The following is a 19837-nucleotide window of genomic DNA, read 5'->3' as shown; positions in this document are numbered from 1 at the left end:
ACAGATAGTGTGAGTGTCAACCGAAAGTTTCAGCAACCTCACCTTGCAAATATCATTCGCACAAACACGATAATGAATTTTCTCACTCATGATAATAAAGGAACAAAGACAAAAAACAAAAACAACACGATTGCCAAATCCCAACACAGTGTACTTCACCAAAAACAAAGTCCAAAAAGGTGATGAAGGGAAAGCGATCCGAAAAACTCTGAAAGGCGGACCAACGATGTTGTCGATCCGGCCGGCAGAGATAATCTGAGGAACAGAAAATGGGAATGATTCCAAGTACCAACCTGTAAGGGTTGTTAACCATCTAACCATACAACCACCACAAGGCGGTTGCCGCGATTTTCGATTAAATTCTGCCGCAGTCGGAGACTCAGCTATATATATATAACTGCTAGGTAAGTTCTATTCATAAAAATAAACTGTCACAAAACAAGAATTACAATGAATTAATTCAGCTGATAAAAATAACTACTCGGGAGAACCACTCAACACTCCGGCGGGAAGGTGGTTCCCAGTAGAGAGATGAAGCTGAAAAGTTAAATTACAACAGTTATAATTTTACTTAATTAATGAAGAAAACCATTAAGAAGAGCAACCTAACCAGCGAACAGGAAAGGTGTTACTCCGCAGAGTATTCTGCCGGCCGTCCGTGAGTGAGCGGCGAAGACTTTCAAAAAAGAGCAAGACCGAAGTAGTTCAAAAAAAGGCCGCACTTCCTTCTCCCAGCAGATTCCTCTAAGAACAAGTAGAGGGGAAGGCGACGATAACAGCCAAATGGAGGAGTATCCAAAAGTTGATGGTTCCCCTGCAGTGGTGGCTAGGTTGCACAGATGGCCATCAGCCAAAGGGATGACCGAAGTTCCATGGGAGAAAGCTCAGAAAGGAAGGTTCCAAGTCCTTGAGAACCAGCCATACTACGCTGTCACAAACACAGCACATACACTGAAAAGAACACTTACATCATATACAGTATATAAAAACATTAAGAATGATTTCATATGGGAAAAAAAAAAAAAAGTTAAAAAGACAAAGATCAATGGCAGTCCAAAATAGGCGACGAGGAAGAGCGGTAACAAACCCCCTCTATCCAGGCCAAAAGTAAAGTGGAGCTCAGTCACAGGAATGTGAGGGGTATAGCTAGCTACCGCCCCTTCCTCCCGCAAAACCGTCACTAAATTCTCATGGCTCGTCCTTTCAGTTTCTCCAAAAGTAATACCCCTATAAATAGAGTTGTTTTGTATTTCAGTTACAGAACAAACAAATAATATACAACTAAAAATGTAATTAAATTCAGGGATTAACACTGTGAGCCAGGTTTAAGTAAACAAACTTAAAACACTGGACCAGTTGAATACCTATTCTTTTCCAACAAATACATCAGCCATCCATCTTTCAAGCCTTCCCTCCCAAATATTCTAAATCCTACAATTTCTGTAAGATATTAATCTATATTCTTTTACAAACACTGGGTACAGTACTATATAAAACTTCCATGATTATTCTAATTTAAAGGAGGGGAGGGGGACCTGGCACAACATAAAAAAATAAATGTAAGATAAAAACAAAAACTCACCATATATCTATCATTGAGGAACTCTGGCGACATACCAGGCTGGAAGGGTTTTTGCACTTCAGGGAGCTGGAAGACTGGTGCTGGTGTGGGTTCCGTTTTTGAAATAACACTTGACGTTTCATCTTCTTTAGCCTTTGAAGCTATAACAGGATATCAATAATTGTTATTGGGATTTCAAGTTCAGAAACAGATGAGCAAGACAAAATATTCCCAACTCATTTCAGAGACCAATTAGGGACTTTATTTACAATTATTACTCACATTTGAGGAATGATGAAAAAAACAACCTTAAACCCATCATTCATATATACCACACACAATAATTGTTTCGTCAGAGCACCACACCGAATGAGCCACCTGCAGGCTCTGTTATCTATAATTCACTGACCTCAATTTTTGTGGTAATGATGCATCAAGATCAACACAGCTAGGAGGAGCAAACTCATAATACAAGTGATGAGTTTGTATGGAAAAAAAAAACTTATTTTGTTTTATAGCAGGAGGGATCTTTTACATAATGATGAATTCTTTAGAGGGAAAAACAAGTACTTCTATTATTAAGGCACTGAATAATTCAGCAAGTGAAAAAACCATTACACTAGGATACAGAAGTTAATAATCCCAGAATTCTACATCTCTAGGATAGCAAATAAGAATGAAAGAGAAGGGATAAAGTTAGGAAGAGAAACAATATGATTAAACATGATTTCCTAGAACTCTAGAAAATATTAAAAAGTGTGAATCTTGCTGACCTATCCAGCTGCAGATGCAAATTTTGTAAACACCCCATTTAGGACTGATAATCATCAAGGAACCCCCTTAAAATACAGGATAATCCCTCTGTTCCATTGAAACACCCATTCCCTTCATAAAGCTCATCATAAGTGAAAAGGTTGCTCATTTTCCCTACATGGCATCTACCAACAATTTACGGGGCCAAAGACAAGGATAATTTTTTATTGAAGGAATAAAATTTCTATGAAAGAATTGGCTCTGATTAGTCTGGTAAAAGTTGATGGTTTAAGCTATGCAAGGTCTTGAAATGAATTTAGCTACTTACATTGAAAACATTTGATTTCCAAAACCTTTTTAAAGTCTCCGTGTTAGTGTGCTTTCAATCTTACCTTCACCATTCAGGATATTTCATACTGTTGAATCCACATGATGGTAAGGCTCACATGTCAGATTGTCCAAGGGATGCGCCAGCACATCTTCCAAACTCCTTAAAACTGGAGCTAGGATTTATAACCTAATTTTGCAATATATGCTTGTTGAAAGCAGTCCTACACTATGGAATCTTACATATTTCCAGATACAGTAACCATTCTTACCAAATTTCCACAGCACAGATTGTCTATGTCTCCTAGAAATAAACCTTGGTGATATTTCAATACCTGATTTGCTTTTTCAATCTTTCATTAAACTCTAATTCTAAAGACCCTGTATTGGAGATGACAATGAAACTATCTCCAATAGATTTAGTAGATTTGAGAACAAAGCCCTCAGAAGGATATTGGGAGTTAAATGGCAGGACAGGATTAGAAATGAAACTATAAGAGATTACTTGAGTGCCATATGTGGATGAGATCATGATGAGGGGTAGATGGAGATGTTTTGGACATGCTCTTTGCACTCCCCAAGAGAGATTAGTTCACCAAACATTCAGCTGGGCTCCACAAGGCACTAGAAGCGTTGGAAGACCCAAACCTAAATGGCTATGGACTAAGAAGTGCAAAGTAGGAAATGATGAATGGAGAAGTATTGAATTGAAAGCTCAAAAAGACTGGTGAAATCTAACCGAGGCCCTTTGTGTCAATTGGCGTAGGACGAGATGATGAATTCAACATCATTTGCATTTGCCTACACTGATTTTTAATGCTAACAGACATAGCGTCTGGGATCTTGTACTGCCATAATTCTTCATGCTGACACTGTTCAGTTGTCAGCCACAAAATCTATAATCTTCAGGTATGTATTCTAATAAGGTTCATCTTGTGCTATTAACAATAACAAATAATGTCTCAATAAGTTAAAAATTACTGTCAATTACTTCTGAATTTCCTTTATTTTCTTGTGGAAGATACTTTCATAATGACATTTTTTTAAGCAATTTATATTTTTTGTAACCATAAAAACTTGAGCCCTTTACATGGGAGATTAACAAACAAGCTGTACAGTAATATCTATCTACTATGGCACTTCCCCCAATTTTGGGAGGTAGCCAACATCCAAAAAGAAACAAAAGGGAATTTTTTCCTCATCGTTCCTCCTTGCCTGACAAGAGACTCAGCCGAGATTGATTGGTACTGGTAGAGTGCCATAGCACAACTTACCCCATCCTCCACTACAACGAAGCTTCATATGCTGACTCACCTATTGCCGCCTTCGGAACTGCATCACAATCACTCACCATTCACTTCTATTCCTACCATGCTCTTTTGCCTCTCACATCTATTCTCCTGTCACTCTATCCATCCACCCAAACCTTCAACTTACTCTTGCACTTCTCCCATCAATCTCGCATTCATCACCTTTAGCAGACGACCATTTTCCATCCTCTCTACATGGCCAGACCACATTAACATATTCATATCGACTCTACCAGCTAATTTATTCCTCACACCTGTTCTCACCTTACTACTTCGTTTCTAACCTTAAGTAATCACAAAAAATGGATAAAGAAAAAGAATTGTATTAGTAAAGCTGCTAATATCCTAAACGGAAAGAACGTCCCATCCTCCCTGACAGCTGATATGTTAGAGGTTTGTCAGTGAGCCAGCGGGAGGGCTGTTGCCTCTCACTACCGACAGGTCGTCGACAAATCATTATAATTTTCAACTACCATATTCCAGCTTTGATGTTATCATTCTCCTATGTAAAGGACAATGGTTTGTACTGTTGGAACAAAACTATTTTCAAACATTTTCCCCCAAAAAAAATTCCGCTAAAATAACAGAATTTTTGACAGACATTTCTAAGCATAAGAAATACACACTTACCAATATCTAGATTATCCTCGGCTGATAATCCAATATATGTGCCTTCCTCATCATCAGCGAAGCCTAGCTTAGACTTTATCTTTGAGATAGAAAACTCATCCTCATCATCTACTTCATTCATATCGACATCAAGGGGTGGAAAGTCTTCCCCATTACTCATTCCATTCACCATTCCATTCTGGTGAGCACCATCATTATCCTGTAACAAAAAAATTTATTTTTTTATTTTCACATTTTTTGTCCCATTATTACGCACAACAGTTTCTGAAAATTTCTAGCACCATATATTGATATACTTTACATGGCTTTCCTATTTCAAAACAATATTCAATAAAGTTACTATTTGAGTAGCCAGGAACTATTACAGAAATTTAAACCACTCAAAATAACTGTCATATGACTAACTACTATCTTAACAGCTTCGTTGCAAAACTCTTGGATTACTACAAAGATTGACCAACATTGATAATTTTCTCATTAAAAATTGTAAGAACAATTAAAAAATATCGTCCAGATCTGTACAATATCTCAAAATTCCATCTATCTTGGTGCCACGTCCTCGATGAGGGCTGTCAATTGCCTCCACCTATTCATATATCTAGCTCTCTGTATAAATTGTCCAGCTGTTACTTTCTCATTTACATCCTCCGGTAAGCTGTCCAAAATCTCTTTGATTTGCCGGCCTCTTGCTCTTCTCCCTTCTTTCTCGTAACGAACAAAAGTTTGATCTTTTCTCTTTAATTTGCCGGCCTCTTGCTCTTCTCCCTTCTTTCTCGTAACGCACAAAAGTTCGATCTTTTCCCTTTAATTTGCTGGCCCCTTGCTCTTCTCCCTTCTTTCTCGTAACACACAAAAGTTCGATCTTTTCCCTTTAATTTGCCGGCCTCTTGCTCTTCTTCCTTCTTTCTCATAACGCACAAAAATTTGATCTTTTCCTTTTAATTTGCCGGCCTCCTGCTCTTCTCCCTTATTTCTCGTAATGCACAAAAGTTTGATCTTTTCCCTTTAATTTGCCGGCCTCACGCTCTTCTCCCTTATTTCTCGTAATGCACAAAAGTTTGATCTTTTCCCTTTAATCTACCAGCCTCTTGCTCTTCTCCCTTCTTTCCTGTAACGCACAACAGTTCGATATTTTCTCTTTAATCTGCCAGCCTGTTGCTCTTCTCCCTTCTTTCTTGTAACACACAAAAGTTCGATCTTTTCCCTTTAATCTGCCAGCCTCTTGCTTTTCTCCCTTCTTTCCTGTAACGCACAACAGTTCGAACTTTTCCCTCATTACATGTCTCATAAATTCCATCTACCTCCTCATCACTTTTAGAAGTGATCTCTCCTGATCCACTCTTCTCAATGCTCCTCATTTATTACTCTCAGTCCATGGGACCTTCAACATTCTTTTGTAAAACCATAATTCGGCTGCATTTATTTCATTTTTCAAGTTCTTGTTTAATGTCCACATCCCTGAGCCATAAGTAAGTGTGGACCATACATAGGTTTCCAGTTCTCTAACTCTTGTCTGAATCCCTATCCTGTTGTATGTCAATAGGGCTTTTAGATTGTTGAAGGCCTCCTTAGCTATTAGTATTCTTATTCCTGGTTTTTTTTAATTAAATCTTGCATCATGAGTTATTACACTACCTAGACATGCAGAGCTATTTGTTTTATTGTTGCAGCAAATGTTATGTTGAATAGGCTGGCATGACTTTTTATAGTTTATACTGTATATGAAATATAATATATTTTGATGTTACTGTTTTTAAAATATTTTATTTCAATTGTTCATTATTTCTCATATCGTTTATTTATTTCCTTCCTTCCTTTCCTCACAGGGCAATTTTTCCCTATTGAAGCCCATGGGCTTATAGCATCTAACTTTCCCTACTAGGGTTGTAGCTTGGCTAGTAATAATAATAATCCGTCCCTTATGGTGTTGCAATTTGGAGGTTCAATGTTGTTTTTTTCTATGCTACTATTATTTGTTTTCTTTATATTGATTTTTAGTCCCATGTTCGGACTCATTTTTTCCCGTGTCAAGAAGTGTTTGCAGTTTCTCTTCTGAATCAGCTATTATCACAGGGTCATCTCCAAATCTAATATTGTTAATATTTTCAACTCCCACTCTTATTCCTTCCATTCCTGATATACTACTACTTATGATTTATCCATATATAGAGAAGTTGTCTGGTGACATTACACACCCTTGTCTTACTCCTTGGTTTAATTCTATCAATGGTGTTAAATTATTCTTTGTGTTAAATGTAGCTTCCTGAATCCAACAAAGTTAGTTAATTAACCAAATTTCTATAGGTTAGGGGTATAACTCTATCAAATGCCTGTTCATAGTCTATAAAATACACAAAATCATCATTCTGTACCACTAATGCCCTCTCTGTTAACACGCGCTTGTTGAATATTGCATTCCCGGTATCTTTCCCTTCTGTAAATTCATACGGTTCTTCTGCAACTTCAATTTTTATTTTACTTTTCAGTCTATTAAGTACTACTCTTAATAATATTTCTGTTAATGTGCTCATTAAGCTGATGGTCCTGTGTAAACTGCACTCTACAGCACTGGGTTTCACGTGGATAGCAATGAAAATGGATCTGTACATCTCTTTTTGGAATGTATACTATTATACATTTTGTTTGCTAATTCTACATTTTTTCTTGGTCCAAAATTCCTACATACCAAAGCATTTAAAATTTATCATTGTTAAATACTACCCATCATTTTCCTTGTTGGAGCCCCTGGGCTTATAACATCCTGCTTTTCCAACTAGGGTTGTACCTTAGCAAGAAATAATATTAATAATTATAATTTGTTGCTCTTTCCACTGCTATCCAGTTATCACAAAAATCATCCTGCTAAACTGGGTCCACCTGATCTGATTAAAAAGTGCTTCCAGTCATCTGCATAACTCCAATTTGTGTCACTTTAATGTTATACAGGTCCTCAACTTATAAACTTAATCCCTTCAGCATTGCTACGTATACGTGTATGTGCTTTAGCATACAGTAAGAAAGAGAAGCAACGTATAAGTCTACATAATCTTTTTTTTCCTAACCAAGCAAATCAGTTCTTATACATTGGGAGGGGCTTAAGGCAAGATATTTTTTACCAGAGTTGCTGAAGCTCCACCCACTATTCATTTTCACCAATAAATATCTGATGGACATTGTGACCTCAACTTCATATGAGGTACGAGAAGGGTTTTCTTGAATACTTAGCCAGTGTTGCTCAGGCAGTCATTCACAAAGGACTATTGAGGTTTTATGAGTAAACATTGCGAGTTCAAATTCTAAAAGGTTTTCTAATTTTTTTTTCCTATTTCACATATTTTTTTTTTGGTGCAAGGATGATGATAGTGCTTCTGAATTAGGCAGTGGTCAGATGAGGATTATAGTGATAGTGATGATAGTTGCTTATATTATATTTTTATTATTATTGTCATATCGTATTATTGACTGCAAGTAAATGTTGATATACCGGTGATCGAAAAGGGGTTCTCAAGCGGTATACTGGTGTAAGTTGCAGCGCAACAAGAGTAGTAGCGAATTTCTTAATAGGCTCCAAGATGTTGTTTGCAAGTTTATTTTTTTAATTTTGCCTAGAGTAGGCCTAACCTGACTCCCATGTATGATTTCCAGCTATAAAAGTCAGCAAATAGTCCAAAAGTATTCCATATCAAATAAATATCAGGTTATTGCAAATTTTTTACTGTATATATAACATTGTTTTCTTACAGTATACAAACTTTTTATAAAATACCTAATATTTATGATTTCAGTTGAATTTGTTTATCTCTGAAAGTTTGTAAGTTGAGGATCTTCTGTAGGTTTCTACAGGTTGATGAAGTCTTGGAGGCGGGGACGATCCTGTACAGGAAACCAGGGGCTAACAGTTTGATTGCAAAATCTTTCCTTCACAGACAGGGTTTGAAGGTTAAACCCTTTTCACGACAAGACTAAAAACTGGAGGCTTCTGACCGACAAAGCTCGACAGAATCTTGGCGAGCCGTCTTCCAATTGCGAAGAAAGAGAAATCACTTCCCATTTCATAAAGGAAGATGGGAGATACAAATGACTATCTTTTGTAGTTGTAGCTTAAATGTGGAGACTGTCCTTCGCGAAAAAGAACATGAGCCGAGTATTTTGAACTCGTGGGAAGGGTTTTCCTATTACTGGAAAAAAAACCTCACTATGATGAGGAAGGAAGATAATCCTTTCCAACAACTCTGGCTGAAGGGAGAGCTCCGGTTATGGAAAAGTCATCGGCCGACTTCATGAACAAGACCGAGTTTCATTAAGTTTAGACAAAAATGTTTTCTTGGAAAAGGATCTTTGTGGATGGAGGGTGAATGTATTCACATGAAGTTTCGAGGGCGTAAAGGCTCACAGAGTTAGGCAGTAAACAAAAAACTGACAACCTCTGTCGTATTTCAAAGTCGGGATACTCACCGGCAAAGAGGATGGACAGAAACACCATCTCAGTCAAGCTGGAGTACACTACTCTATGGCAAGACGAAAGATAGGGTTGCCACCTAATGGCAGCACTCAAGAGGGAAGGAAGGGTTTATCCTTATATCATTAAAAGAGACGAGAATCGAATTATGATAGTATTTCTAAGAGATGTTCTATCTCCGATTGGATTAATAAAACGATACGAGAGGATGAACGGGGATAAAGTTACTAAAGTATACTAAAACGCGTTAGGCTAACCTAACCCGAGTCGGGATCTCGGCTACCTATATCACCGAAGCCCTAACGTATACTATCGAAACGTTTTAACAGAAGAGGAAATATTACATGTGTAAATCTTATCTTCACTAGCATAATTTGCCTAAATAGCTAGAATTCATTATAGCTAAATACCGGAAACGTCGTACTACTAACTAAATAAAGCATTTATGGCGTACGACAGCGGTCCAAAGTGGCCGCCTCCAGTGATGGCTCTGCTCCACTAAACACATCTAAATTATGCTAATTTAACTGTGAGAAGGGAGCCAAAAATTATACACAGGAAAGATTAAATACTCAACTTTCCAGAGGATGAAGATGCTGGAGATTACATTGTAATAATCCTTGTAACAAAACCGAGAGCAATTGGGAGAAACCCTGTGCTTAATTAGCTACTACAAAAGGAATGGTTCGCCGGGGTGGTACCGGGAGGGGATCCACCGGATAATCTTGATGACGGCTCCCCTTCAATTTCGCCACTCTTCCCACTCAAAGCGAAAACTCAATTCGGGGTGAAGATTGCTATGTGTCGTATCAAGAAATACGTCCCGTGATATTATGCGATATCCTTAAGAGTTATATTAAGGATACTCGCGCCAGGAGTTAAAATTCAAGAGACCTGTGGTCAATTCTCTAGGAGTATCACTGTAGCCAAATATCCCTTAGAAAGCTGCTTAACGGAACCTTCCATCAGGACGACATGGCCATATCACCCAAAAATAGATTTTTCGCTTTGCTCAAAATCCGTTTATGCAACTACAATTCTAGCTGGGTCCTCCTGCCTAGTATGAAATCAAGGGGTGGCGCCGTGCCCAGTTCATCCTTGATTGTTTACCTCTTACACAGATTTCTGGGTATTCCACCGTTTATGTGTAGTGAAACGGAGTGTAGTCGGCATTAGGTCACTAAGCATCCTGTGTGCTAAATCTGGCCACAGTCCGCAAACCACTACAACGTGACCATGAACATCTAGAAGAAGGGCGTTGATCGTTGGATAGGAAGAGAAAATACATCGGTCTAATTATGGCGATGGGCGAGCAGAAGATCTGGTCATGGGTAGACAATCGTTCATAGATCATTGCCAGTGGGGAGAGAAAGAGATTGCAAATCGTTGGGGATGACGAGATCAACAGGTAGCGAGAGAACTCGTCGTCAGCAGGAGGCCATAGGATGGGTGAACAAGGCAGACATCGTAGAAGAAAGAACAAAGAGAGAATTATAAAGGATAATCCTAAAGCAATTGTCTATATGGCTAAGCCTTGAAGAGGAGAGAGCGGAAATGCCAGTTCTCTACCAGACAAAAAGTGATGTAGTTCACAGATGTGCGAGTAGATATAGGTACCACAACCTGCCTACCCAATACAGTTGTTAGGCAGGGTTACCACCTCGCACTTTCAGTTGAATGGCTACCTTCCAGCTCAGCCGAAGATAATCCACATGATTAACATTAGGTTTGTTAGTCAAGGAACATAAGGAGTTTTGGGGTTAAAAAGCTGTGTGGTCTCCATGGACTTTCCTGTATAGAGCTAGAACAAGGAATACAATACAATTTGCTTTAAAAATTTTCCATGATGACAAATTCGTAGATAATATGACAAATTCGAAGATAATTTGTAATTTTCCTAACCATACAAACCTTAGCTATTTACATTGGGTTTACCTTTTAGCGCAGCTGAAATAGCGAGCCATTAAAATTTAACGAGGGTGTATTACCCCCGCGCTAGTTAGCGGGGGGGTAGGGGAGTGGTAGCTAGCTACCCCTCCCCCCCTCACACACAGGTGAATGCTCACTTTCACTTAGAGGTAGGACTTGTCTTGGGGGACAGGGCTGGCGGGCATATATGTGTAAATAGCTAAGGTTTGTATGGTTAGGAAAAATACAAATTATCTTCGAATTTGTCATTTGTTCCGTAACCGAAATACAAACCACGCTATTTACATTGGGTGACTTACCCTTTAGGTAGGGTGGAAAGTCCCCAGGCATACTGGCTTTGGCTTTACCCGGGGACTCAGAATCCGAGTGAGTCGCACTCGAGAAAAGGAGTCCCTGCACCTCACCGTGTGGCGTACATAAGCTTGTTTGTGAAGGAAGAAGTGTGACCCGTCCTAGGCAGTTGACCTGGAGTTCCAGTAGGAACTCTGGGTTAGGACGTTCCCAATACCACCTCGTCAGGGTATGGGGGACGGGACAGTATTGACTCAATACTCGGAACACAAGGAAGCATGGTTTACCTGCAGAGGTTTGAGGTCAGCTTTGCAGAGACCAGGATGCTGCTTCCCCGTAGAGGGGATGATGAAGAAAGGAAATAAGGGCCAGACATACTTCTTTCGTTCATGCAGACTAAAACCTGATAACAATGCCCTCAACCTTCTGCTGCCTGTCCAAAAAGGAGCCTGAGGTTAGACCAGCTGTTGTGTAGCCACCACAGAGCGATAGAAAACGTATCGAAACTCCTGTGGGTCACGCCCTGCAGGAAGCGGGCTGCGAAGGTCATTAGACGCTTCTAGACTCTAGCTTGTAGCACCTGCGTCACAGAGTAGTATTACTCGAATGCGAAGGACGTTGCGATGTATCCAACATCGTGCTGTAGGGCGACGTGACGAGGGAGGGTCTGGAGACAGGTCGAGATGAATGTCCTCGAGTTCGAGCTGAAGAGGTATATTGGTGACTCTCCCCTGTGTCCCCCTTGTGCTCCTAAATCGGCTGCAACTGAGGACAAACTGCAGCTGTTCCCAAAGCTAACCTCTCGATTCCTTTACTGGCAAGAAAGAGAGGGTTTTGGGGCATCAGATACAGAATGGAGACTCAAAATCTTGAAGGAATTGGACCGAAGGGCCGGGATCCCAAGATTCTGAGTCTAGCCAACAACTCAGGAGCGAACCTGAATGTTGCCTCCCCCTCTTCCTTAGAAAGGGCGGAGTCGTACGAGACCAAAAAGATTGCTTACACACTGGCCGCGGCCAGAGTGAGCAGAAGACCCAAGACGGAATACAATCCGAGGCCTGTCGTAAAGGGTCTTGAGAAGATCTCTTAAGGGACTAAAAAGTCCGAGCCATGCTCCAAGTTGGAGGTCTCACTCCGACTAGGGCAGGGACGATCGTAGCTTCGCATGAGCGAGGAAAGATCCAGCAGGCAGGAAAAAGTTATTCCTTTAAGCCTGAAGGTCAGGGAAAGGTTGAGCGACAGGTTTCATTGCCGAGAGCGGAAAGGAGTTTCCTCCCGCCGAAAGGCAATAAGACCGCTATTGCTGGAGAAGAGGCCTCAAGGGAAGAGGTATATCTCCCATGGCACCAACCACCGAAGACTCTTCACTTCGCCTGGAAGACGCATGCGGATGACTATCGCGGATGACTATCGCAGATGACGCGACCTCCGTCCCGCGACTGTAGCGGGTTGTCTCTTCTTGAGGAGGCGGCGTAGTGTCTCCAGGCATGAAGCCGAAGCGACGCCCCGGTTCGTGAAAGATGTTGCAGTGTGGTTGTTTGAGTAGTCTGTGCCGTGGGAGAAGCTCTCCTGGGAGTTCCGTCAGGGGAAGCAGAGGGTCCAGAAACCATTCTGCGCATAGTCCCAGTGGAGCTCTCCCATTGAAAGGTTGACAGACAACCTGGTCTTGTTGAGACCCATTCTCCACAGACAAAAGGAGGGAAGACGCAGGTGTCGAAGTTGTCCCACCATCACCGGAATGCATCTTGCCAGAGTCTCGGGGTCTGAGACTGGGGGGCAGAACAGCGGAAGCTTGAAGTTCCAAGCTGTCGCGATCAGGTCTCCCAGACCAGGACTTGCTGGTTACTCAAGGCCAAAGACCCCCAGGTACACTCTCTCTACGAGGCTCTGCTCGGATAGTCGGAGAGAACATTCCTCTGCCTGGAATGAGAGAGCCGACGGTGGTATTGAGAGTATCTCAATCATCTCGGTATCTCTACTGCAAGATGTGAAGGTGTGAAAATGCGTCCCCTGCTGGTTAGAACACGCCAGAATCATGAACTCGACGCGCACGGAGCGACTCGGCAGGAGCTGTAGGATCTGTAGAGGGGCCAGACTACGGCCCCTAAGCCTGCCTGAATGATGGAGAGGTATCCTTCAGGTCCTGACCATAGGCCTGGACCGGAACATGCGCCCCCCCCCCCTTTTTTTTTTTTTGACGAGTCCGAGAACAGCATCAAGAATGTGGGGAAAGGACGAGAATATCCACTCCCATCAAGAGGTTCCATAGGTCAACACCCATTGCAGGTCTAATAGTTCCGCTGGTCCCATAGGGGCCAGGAAGTCCGGTTAATCGTTGCCTGAAACCACCGGAACTTGGACCGGCCCACATGGAACTTATCCTGAGGCAACCGTTCGGAACTATAGACGGGTCAATGAGGAAAGGAGAACTAGGAAACGTTCCAAGGTAGGGCTGAAAGCTCTGCTTGACTGAGAACAGGTACTGCGACTCTCCTCAGCCTTGCCACAGTCAACTGAAGGGAAGGCTCGGAGGAGGTGGCAACAGAATCTGGCGTCCCCAGGTGGTAACCCATCCAAGTACCGACCAGAACCGACGTTGCTTAACCTCGCTGGACGGACGAGAAGCGGGGTTTCCAATGTGGTAAGGCCGTTGACTCAATATCATGGCCAGATACTTCAGATGTTGAGGCAGAAGAGAGAAGGCTCCTAGCAAAATACCATGAACCTCCACTCATGGTAAGCATTCGGAAGCTTGTCCCGGCGCTGAAGAAGGTCGAACACGAGCCTACCGGATTTGACCAGCCCTCCAAAAAGCGAAGGAGGCGGAAGCCTGTACCTGAGCGGCCATGAGGAAAGCAGGGAGAGTTCTCTGGGGAAAAAAACCTGCGATGCCACGGCGGGATCGCCACACTGCATCATAAGCAGGAATACCTGCAGTCTAGGCTGAATTCCACGAGCTCCCTGGAAGATGGATGGAATGGGAACTGAAAGTACCCGTCCTTCCGATCCAGGGTTTAAGGAGTCCTGTCGCCTCGTTACCAGTCTGATCGATTCTGCTGTTCTACGCTGGATGAAGTTTGTTCGACAAACTTGATCAGGGCTGAGAGGTCGACTACGGAACTCCCGACTCAGATACTTCCTTACAAGAAAGGATCGACTGAAGAAGCCGGGGGTGAAGCCGTCGATGATCCTATGGAGGACCTTCCCCTAAGGTATGGATCATTCTGCCCAAACGGGCAACTCTTGCCGACCCTATGCCATAGAGGTTCAGAGACACTGAATTCGCTGACAGAGACGGCAGCCGCGATATCCTTGGCTGATCACAGAGATCGTGCGGGAATGGGCATCGGGAAGCTGTCATCCGGATGAAAAACCTTAAGCATCCTCCCAGCGAGAAACCTGCAACCCATGCCATCTGTTCCTGACAGGAGGAAGCTGCAATTAGACACCTTGTCTCAGTTGTCGTAGCCGATAACTTAGGCCGACGTGGTTGAAAGAAAATGGCGCTGGAGCCCAACAGAGTCTGGAAGAAAGCGCCTTGGAGGAGTGAAAACGGAAGTCGATTTCCTCCGTACAGCCGCTGTCTAAGTCTCTGTCCTTGGGCACAAACAAACTCTTCTCAAGGATGGAAGGGTGTCTGAGGTTGTCGACATCCACGGATGAGACACCCGAAAGGAAGCCCTCGGTCAGCGCGTCCAGATGGTTCAACATCGAGCTTGCCCGCAAGTTAGATACTTAACGACGAAACGCCAAGGTGCCTAAGCCCGAGAGGAGGAAAGTACCCATGATCTTCCGGTAGCTTCCTTGAACCAAACCTCGGGCCGTAACCGAGGAGGGAAAGGACCTGGTAAGCCCCCTACACGAGGTGGAGAAGAGGAAGGGGTAAGCAGTCACCTCTTGGCCGATGGAGAAATCTCGAATGGAAAGCCCCCCCGCCAAAAAACCTTCCAGGGAATGACGGGGACGGGCTAACCCAGGTTCTGGAAAGAGGAGTGTTGCTCAGACCTCCCTGAAGATTCTTCCTATTCTTGCAAGTGCCATGCTCTGCGTTTACGGGGTGAGGCCGTGTTCTGGAAATACGCTCCAGAAGAACTCACCAGGGCTGGCCATGCTGCGAAAACCCCAATGGTAATCGTGGTCGCAATCGCCCTGGAGCTCGCGCGATGGTAAACCAATGATTTGCGGGTGGGCGAACATGGAAGCGCCCATGCGCGGTCACGCAGGAACGCAAACGAAGGTGAGCGGGCGTGGTAGGAAGGGCGAGAGCTGGTGGTCGGCGAGCGATAACCCATAGACGAGCAATGGATACTGCAAGAATTAAGCCGACGTTTGTGCGAAGAAACACTGTAGGTTCGTGCGACGGAACACCGTCGGTTCGCGCAACGGAACACCGTCGGTTCGCGCAACGGAACACCGTCGGTTCGCGCAACGGAACACCGTCGGTTCGCGCGACGGAACCCCGTCAGTTCACGCGACAGAAACCATTCGTTCGCGCGATGGAATACCGTTGGTTCGCGCGTGGGCAAACATTGGAGAGCATGTGCGCGGACGCGCAGGCGAACGCAAGCGTTGGCGCGATGGCGAGGAAACGTGCTGCCGCGTGGTTGAGGAAGACCGCTGGCGATGTGGATCAACAGGAGATCGGTGGTGAGCTGGTGAGCGCTGACGCGCAGGTAGGCAATGGCGCGTTGTGGCATGGCGACGCGTTGGCGAGCGATAGCGAGCAGCATGTGCCGGTGAGCGATCGCGCGAAGGCGAGCTAGTAGCCGGCGAACCATGTCCCTTTAGAACCACCAGCTGACGAAACGTTGGAGAACGTTAGCGCGCAGGCTGTAACACACACGGGCAGTCCGGAGATTGCCGAGAAACAGGTGATCGCTGACGCGTAGAACGCTGGTGAATAGGCGATACCAAAATTGCCTGAGCACGCTGACGAGCAGGTGAATGCCGGCGAGCAGGTGAACGCTGGCGCGTAGGCGATTGTTGACGCATGGGTGAACGCTGGCGAATAGGCGATACTAAAATCGCCTGTGCACGCTAGCGCGTAGGTGATCGCTGGCGAGCAGGAGGTAGACGCGTGAGATCCTGTGAAAGAACAAATGGCGCGGCGCGTTCACGAGCAGGAACAGGAAGATCGCAGGCGCGTTGGCGAACATGTGCTTTGACACACGCGCTGAACGATGTAGCGTAGCCACAGGGTCAGAAGACTGATGGCGAGCAGGGAGCTCAGCAGGAACTGTAGGATGGTCAGAGACCGCAGGGCAATGATCCTCAAATGAGCGCTGACGCTCAGAAGAGAGCTGATGAGCAGGGCGAACATCAGGCATCAGGAGAGCGCTGACGAGCAGGTGAGCGTCGACGAGCAGGAGAGCGCTGACGAACAGGAGAGCGTTGGCGAACAGGGGAGCGCTAGCGATCAGGAAGCGCTGAAGAGCAGGAAAGCGCCTGTGCGCTAACACTGAGCAGGAGCAGGCCGGAAGACCATGCCTGTCCGCCGGGAGACTGATGTCCGTCGGAAGACCGTTGTCCGTCGGGAAGACCGTTGTCCGTCGGGAAGACCGTTGCCTGTCGGGAAGACCGTTGCCCGTCGGGAAGACCGTTGCCCGTCAGACTGCTGTCCATCTGCAACAGGGCGGATGAAGGAGTTGTAGGCTGCAAACGTAGATTCAAAAAGGCGCCTCTAAGCCCCCTTATAGGGATATGAGAGGCCCTTACGACGAGGCGGACGGTGGGCCTTACGGCGAAGGAGGCCAACAGCAACAGCAGCAGAAGAATCCTCCGAAGAGGAGTCTCTATGAGTGTACTCTCTCGCGAACGAAAGAGAAACACTTCGTAGAAGAGACTGGTCAGCCAGTGACCTAAAAGGAGCAATCCTCCGAAGAGGGGCTCCTTCAGTTGCCCACCCCCTTGAGCGAAACTGCAGGTGTGACCGCTCAGCACCAAGAGCATAGTCGCACGAAAAAAAGGCAAGAGAAGAACCCCCCAAAAGGGGAAAATAAGTCTGGACAGGAAAAACTTCCCTCGGAAGGAAAGTTCCCCACCCAAGGAGGCAAGCCTCCTGAGGTCTAAAATGAACTGAAGAGCTGTCAATCGTCACGGGAGTACTTCCAGTAGAAGGAGACACGCCCCTGACGAAAATCCAAAGGGGAGGCAGCAACAGCCGAATCCCCAGGCCTCCACAAGACAGCTCACACCGTAGCCATATTACAGAAACGAACTAGATCGGTAACTGTAAAAAAATAAAAACAAAAACATTAGTACACATTCATTCCCCAAGGAAGGCTCCGAAGAGGAATCCCGAGGGAAAGGAAACAAGAATTACACAACAGGCACGTGCCCTCACAACCACTTACACTCACGGAAGGAGAGGAGTAACCAAAACTGAATTATAACAATTATAATTATGAAACTATGTAATTATGTAATTTAAGAAAAAGAATGAATACTAAAGAAAGAACGAAAACCCCGGAAGGAATCGTAGCAACCCTCCACAAGGGAAGGAAGCTACAAGGGCATAGTAACACGTAGTAAAAGGGTGAACGACCTCAAGAGAGAGAGAGAGAGAGAGAGAGAGAGAGAGAGAGAGAGAGAGAGAGAGAGAGAGAGAGAGAGAGAGACCGAAGTCAAACTTGATCGCAACCCATAAAATTACGCCGTGGTGGCCTAACTGCCGAGGACTCCACGGAGATATCGTACACTACACACACAACTCTGAAATGGAAACTTACTGATTTCTATACTCCAATATGTACACAAACATGAAAACATGTTTACATATATATTGAGTAAAAGAAAAGTAAGCGATTAAGTAAAGACAAAACAAACAATGGCTGCCAAGAGAGGACCAAGACAGACACGTCTTTCTCAGTCCGAGCCAAAAGTGAAAGTGAGCATTCACCTGTGTGTGAGGGGGGAGGGGTAGCTAGCTACCACTCCCCTACCCCCCCACTAACTAGCGCGGGGGTAATACACCCTCGTTAAATTCTAATGGCTCGCCATTTCAGCTGCGCTAAAAGGTAAACCCAATGTAAATAGCGTGGTTTGTATTTCGGTTACGGAACAATTGTATTTTTCCTAACTATACAAACCTTAGCTATTTAATAGGGGTATTACTTTCGGCGTAGCCGAAATTACGAGCCATAAATTTTCAATGAGGGTTTATTACCCACACCGATAGTTAACAGGGGTAGGGAAGGGTAGCTTGCTTACCGCCCCCTCTCACACACCTGTGCTTGAGCTCATTTTGCTTGGAGGTAGGACTTCAAGCGGGATAGGGCTGGCGGGAAAGTTTGGTTAAATACAGTAGCTAAGGTTTGTATAGTTAGGAAAAATACAAACTATCTACAAATATCATTCGTGGTTTGTATTCCAGTTACGGAACAACTATAAATCTTGAAATGTTTCTCAAATATAATTCAAATCTATTCCATCTTGTAAAGTGTAAGCTTTGAGAGAAATATTGAAAGAATATTCTAATACTCCATTTTACGACTAAAAACTTATGATTCTAATCTACTACAATTGTTAAAACCTAAACCATCTCGTAAATCATCATCCAAGATTATACTTCATTACTTTGAAATCCAATCACAAAGCAAGTTGCCGCATTAATAAAACTGACAGTTAAACAGAAAAAAACAAACTTCTTTACTTATTTCTAACCAACCAGAGGAAATATACGAGGTAATGAAAAAAGTGCACACACCCAAAAAATATTTTTCAAAGGAAATGAGACAAAATTCTCTTTAGCCTTGGTATGATCTACCTGATCAGGCAGTTGAATCGCTGGCATGTCAAAGTTCAAACTTACAGCAAATCTTTTTATGTTTAACAGGATGACGTATGTCTTTCTTCATAGTTTATATATGACAGATCTATTCTAACACTGTTACTGATATTTTATATTCTTTATTCATTACTTCTTATAGTTTATTTCCTTTCCTCATTGGGCTATTTTTCCTGTTGAAACCCATGGGGTTATAGCACCCTGCTTTTCCAACTTGGGTTGTAGCCTAGCTAGTAATAATAATAAAAAAATAATATGCAACATTTTCTGAACTCCACCTAACTATATACACATTAATTAATAGGCAATTCAGGATCTAGAACATTAACAAAACTAAATTAACTTACTTCAGGAATGGCATGAGCATCATCAAAATTTTCAATGGTTCCAAGTTGGCCATCCACATTGACGAAACCAACCTCTTTCTTTTCACTTGGATTCCATGCTAATCCAGATATTGGCAGAGATTTTGGATGTTGCTCACTCAAAATTGTTTGTTGATTAAACATATTCCAAATAACAATAACACCATCCATACAGGCTCCAGCAATGAATTTACCACATTTTGAAACTGCCACAACTGAAATAGTCTGTAACAAAAAAAAAAAAAAAAAGGTCATCAGTACATTATACAAAGTTATTTCAGGAGGTCACCAAATATATTTTGTATGCTTTCTTATAGCTTCTCAAATAATATACTTTTAAATGAAAAGCAAAAACTTATTTGGACCAAGGGAAATGAATGAAAAGTGTGTCGAAGAAAAAAATTATACACAGTTGGCGACAAACTT

General features: G+C 43.3%; 1 protein-coding gene across 1 annotated transcript in view; it reads right to left on the bottom strand.

The window, feature by feature from the left end:
- The window catches only part of Ctf4 (Chromosome transmission fidelity 4), a 135897-nt gene that overhangs the window by 51983 nt on the left and 64077 nt on the right, over positions 1-19837 (bottom strand). Inside the window, exons 6-8 of the mRNA XM_068379035.1 lie at positions 19394-19636; positions 4582-4780; positions 1583-1722 (exon numbers count right to left, since the gene is read on the bottom strand). Of these exons, the coding sequence (XP_068235136.1) occupies positions 1583-1722; positions 4582-4780; positions 19394-19636 (582 nt within the window). The remainder of the gene's footprint in view (positions 1-1582; positions 1723-4581; positions 4781-19393; positions 19637-19837) is intronic.

Source organism: Palaemon carinicauda, chromosome 8 (assembly GCF_036898095.1).
Source record: "Palaemon carinicauda isolate YSFRI2023 chromosome 8, ASM3689809v2, whole genome shotgun sequence".
Taxonomy (NCBI): Eukaryota; Metazoa; Arthropoda; class Malacostraca; order Decapoda; family Palaemonidae; genus Palaemon; species Palaemon carinicauda.
This window is presented reverse-complemented; position numbering and strand designations above follow the sequence as displayed.